The following is a 4,214-nucleotide window of genomic DNA, read 5'->3' on the forward strand; positions in this document are numbered from 1 at the left end:
ATGAATAAATAAAAATATAAGAAATAAGCACAAGGACATATGATGATATTTGAGTATTTTAGCCTTGTGTTTGGCCAACGTGCTATAAATTAAGGACCATGATTTTTTATGAAGAATTTTTACGAAGGATTTCTACGACAAAGAAATATTATTTAATAATTGGGGACATGATCAAGCAGAATATTCAATTAGCTAATTATCTGTCATCCAGGTTCTTAAAGAGGATTTTTTTTTTTTTGCCCACTTCATAAATATTTTCTAGCTGATAATATTTTTTATTAAAAAATTTTTATACAAATACTAATTATAGAGCCCGAAAGAAATGTATATGTTCTATAATAAGAGAGAAACTGGGTAAATACTTATACGAGTAAAGTTCTGTCCTACTCATTTCATGTATGTATGCATAGCAAGATTAAATTATTAGGAACTAGATGAAAAGAATATAAAAAAATATGGCTTGAGATTATATTGTGACATTGCATAATTGACAATTAAAATAAAATATGAAAGAGAATAGTTGTTTCTTAAATAGCATTGTTTAAGATGCATTTTATGTAAATGCAGGAAAAAGGTCAATTATTATTTAATAATGATTAAATAATTATTCATATTAGTTTTATGATTCACAAAAGGTTAGCTTCTTCAAATCATAGATTCAAAGAAGGCACTTTTTATTTATAGTTTATCATTCAATGATTATGATGATGATGATAACATTCAGTTTGAATATGTGATAATTTGTCAAATTCATAAAATGTATTAATGACGGAAAAATTATATAGGCAAGTGTTGGAGTTCAATCATAGTATGAATTAGAGATTATTTGGATCATTTGTGGACAAAATTATTCAAATTCAACTTAGTTAATAAGTGAAAATGTTTATTCCAATTTTAAGCGTTACTAAATGAGTAAATTGTAAGAAATAACAAATAAATAAAGAAAGTGAGTAAATTGTGGGATAAAAATCCCCAAAAATTATTAGTATTAATATTTTTTTCTGATTTTGATTCCAGGAAAAAAAAAACAAAATTGATTTAATCCACTTTTATTATGTTAAAGGAAAAATTACATTGCAATTTATTAAGAGCAATTAAATTAAAACAATTGTCGGTTCAAATTCTAGTAAGAAATTATATGCTTTGACATGCTAGCTAGATGAGGGAACCATTTTTTTGAAAGCCATTTTTCACTCAGAATTTATCTCTATTATTCATTTCATTTATTTAAATATAATTTGTTGCGTAGTTATGTTGAGCAAAAACAATAAGGAAGATCCTTCATAGTTGATCGATTATTTTGTTGAATTTTAAGTTTTGTGAAATGATATATGTGTTTGTGTTTGTATTAGTTTATATTTATGCATGAGTTTTTAGAGTTATTTTATAACTAATTTATTCATTGCAATTTTTATAGTTTTAATTTGGAGAGAATTTCAACAAGTCAATATTGAGCTTATTATATTTGTTTAATTTTTTTTTGATGTATTTGTTATTTAATTTATAAATCATCTTTTGGATAATTGCAAACTCTATTATATGTGTACTTTTTTTTTGTGTGAGCATTGTAGCTATGGAAATAGTTTATTATGTTTAACTAAGTTTCTCGTACTTTATAATTTAAAACATTTAATTTGGGCATAATCCACGTACAAATTTGAATTTAACATCTTAAAATGAATAATGAGCATGGAGAGACAACAAATACTAACCAAAAAAAAAAAAAAAACACTAGAGATCCAGTTAGAGAACAAAATTTGTATAACCTAGAACGTATAAATCTAATATCAAGAAATATATTAAGTAAGGAAGCTAGTTTATCAGTTAAATTAATAAACAAAACTCAAAACAAATTGCACATCAACTATACGTTTGTAAGATAAAAAATATACGAAGTATATATATGAATTATTATTAAACTCTTTGAAAAATAATCATAATTTTAAACATTTTACACTCAAATAAATTATTGATCACACTTTAATATATTAATTAAATTCCATTAAATTGACAACATGGAAATGAAATAATTCATTAGGATTCAAACAACTAACCTATTTTTCTAATGAAGAAATCATCTTTTAGGACTTCTTATATCTAGTAAATGTAAATAATTTATAATAATTCAATATTTTCCTTAAAAAATTTTTATTTATTTATTTATTGTGCATATGAACGTTTTTTCACATTCTCATAAGCATCTAATAATTAATTAAAAAATTAGGCAACTTTTCAAATGTTTAATTTACTCATCTTTCAAATTTTTGCATTTTTTATTTTCTAGAAAATCAAATTAAAATTTTCATTTTAAGAAAGAGAATAAATTTTCAAAAAATTTATTACTTTAGGAAAAAATATTACGCACACACGATCACGACATAAATGAGCAAGAAAAAAAAACGGACTTCTCGTGTGTTAGCACCACTTTCCGTTATATTCATGACTAAATTCTGTTGCACGGGTATTTCAGGAGGGATAAAAGATCAATTTAGTCTTGTATAAAATTAAAAATCTGAATTTAGAAATTATCCCCCTTGGACACAACCTCGGCCCACCCCTGCCTCTGGTGAGCTTGAGAGCTATCAATATAAAAATTGTGACTAGTTTTAATTAAGATTAGTTTGAACTTTTTTCTCAATTTTATTGAAATGATGAAAAACAAGAAAGAAAAATTAAACTCTAATTTTAAAATTGTGACTTAAGTTTTAATCATTTTAGGTCAAATGTTTAATTTGGTTTGCTCCAAATCAAACCGGTTAAAGAATTACATTTTATTTAGTTTTGGATCGATTTTAGCAATTGTTGATCAGTTTTATTTCTTTAACTTCGGATTTTGATTTCATTTGGCTACAAAAATAATGATTCAGATAACTGAAATCTATGTTATCTTCTAATTTGCATATCTAATTTGATTATCTTTCTTGCATGTGTTATTAGCTGAATATATAATTTGAACAACTCTGAAGTCTTGTTTCTTAAAATATTCATAACTATATCCTACAGGTGATCTTTTGGACAAAGGAGTCCATAGTTACGGAATTACTTTCTTAACAAATCCTACTTAATTGTTGGAACAAACAGTCCGTATGAAATAATTTTTCTCCTACTCCGCTCCTACTAGGTACAAAAATTTGCGGCGTGTCAAGTTAGACAAAAGTAATATTTTGGATTTGTAATAATTCTAAGAATTTTATTTTGGCTTCTAGAAAATCTAATATAACACGTCACAGTGAGCCCCACTCGATTTTAAAATTGCATGCCATAGTGCTATATGTTAGCTATAAATACCAGTCCCATGGGCACCACAGCTCCCCATCTGCCTTCCCATAAATCAGAATGGCTACTAAAACCCTTACAATTCTACTTCTGCTCAGCATTAGTATTTGCCTCTCTTTAGGGAGGTCTTTGAAGGAGACTGGCGGGTCAAAATCGGCTCTTTGTTACCCCCCACCATCAGGCAATAATGGTCTAGGGGTAGGTGATGGTGGAGGAAACAGCAGTGGTGTCAATAATGGCTTCGGTGATGGTAGCAGTGGTGGTGGAGGAGGAGTTGATGGAGGCAATGGCAGCGATGGCAGCAGTGGAGTAGTTGGTGGAGGTGATGGAAACGGTAGTGGCGATAGTGGTAGCGGAGTTGGTGGTGATGGTAGTAGTGGAGGAAATGGTGGATACGGTGGTGGCAACGGTGGTGGAGGCAATGGTGCAAATGGAGGAGCTGATGACAATGGCGGCAGAGGCAATGGTACAACTGGAGGAGCTGATGGTGGTGCCAATAGTGGAAGTGGAGTTGGCGGCGATGGTTGTGATGAAGGAGGTGTTGGAGGAGGTGATGACAACAATAGCGGTAGCGGAGATGTTGGCAATGGAGGAGTTGGGGGAGGCAGCAGAGGTATTGGTGGAGGAGAAGCTGGTGCGCCCATTACGGGTGGAAGCGACGGCGGAGAAGTTGGTGGGCCCATTGCGGGCGGAAGCGGCGGCAGAGCAGATGGTGGAACTGGAGGTGATGGTAGTGGCAATGGTGGAGGCTATAGAAACAATGGTGGTGATGGTGGTGGCGTTGATGGTGCTGGTGTTATTTTGGCCCCCAATTAATGAACTAAGGTAAAAAGACAATTTTGTAATGTGGCACCGCCACCTACCACATCTCACCTACCGCTCACCTAACGGCCACCTACCTCCCACCTACCTCCCACCTACCACTCTCTTGCTTCTAT

General features: G+C 31.3%; 1 protein-coding gene across 1 annotated transcript; it reads left to right on the plus strand.

The window, feature by feature from the left end:
* Positions 1 to 3,336: 3,336 nt before the first annotated feature.
* LOC110037079 (glycine-rich protein 5-like) lies at positions 3,337 to 4,092 on the plus strand. The gene has a single exon (XM_020741654.1). The coding sequence runs from the start codon at positions 3,337 to 3,339 to the stop codon at positions 4,090 to 4,092; it is 756 nt and encodes a 251-aa protein (XP_020597313.1).
* Positions 4,093 to 4,214: the final 122 nt, after the last annotated feature.

This window comes from Phalaenopsis equestris, unplaced genomic scaffold (assembly GCF_001263595.1).
Source record: "Phalaenopsis equestris unplaced genomic scaffold, ASM126359v1 Scaffold214753, whole genome shotgun sequence".
Lineage (NCBI taxonomy): Eukaryota > Viridiplantae > Streptophyta > Magnoliopsida > Asparagales > Orchidaceae > Phalaenopsis > Phalaenopsis equestris.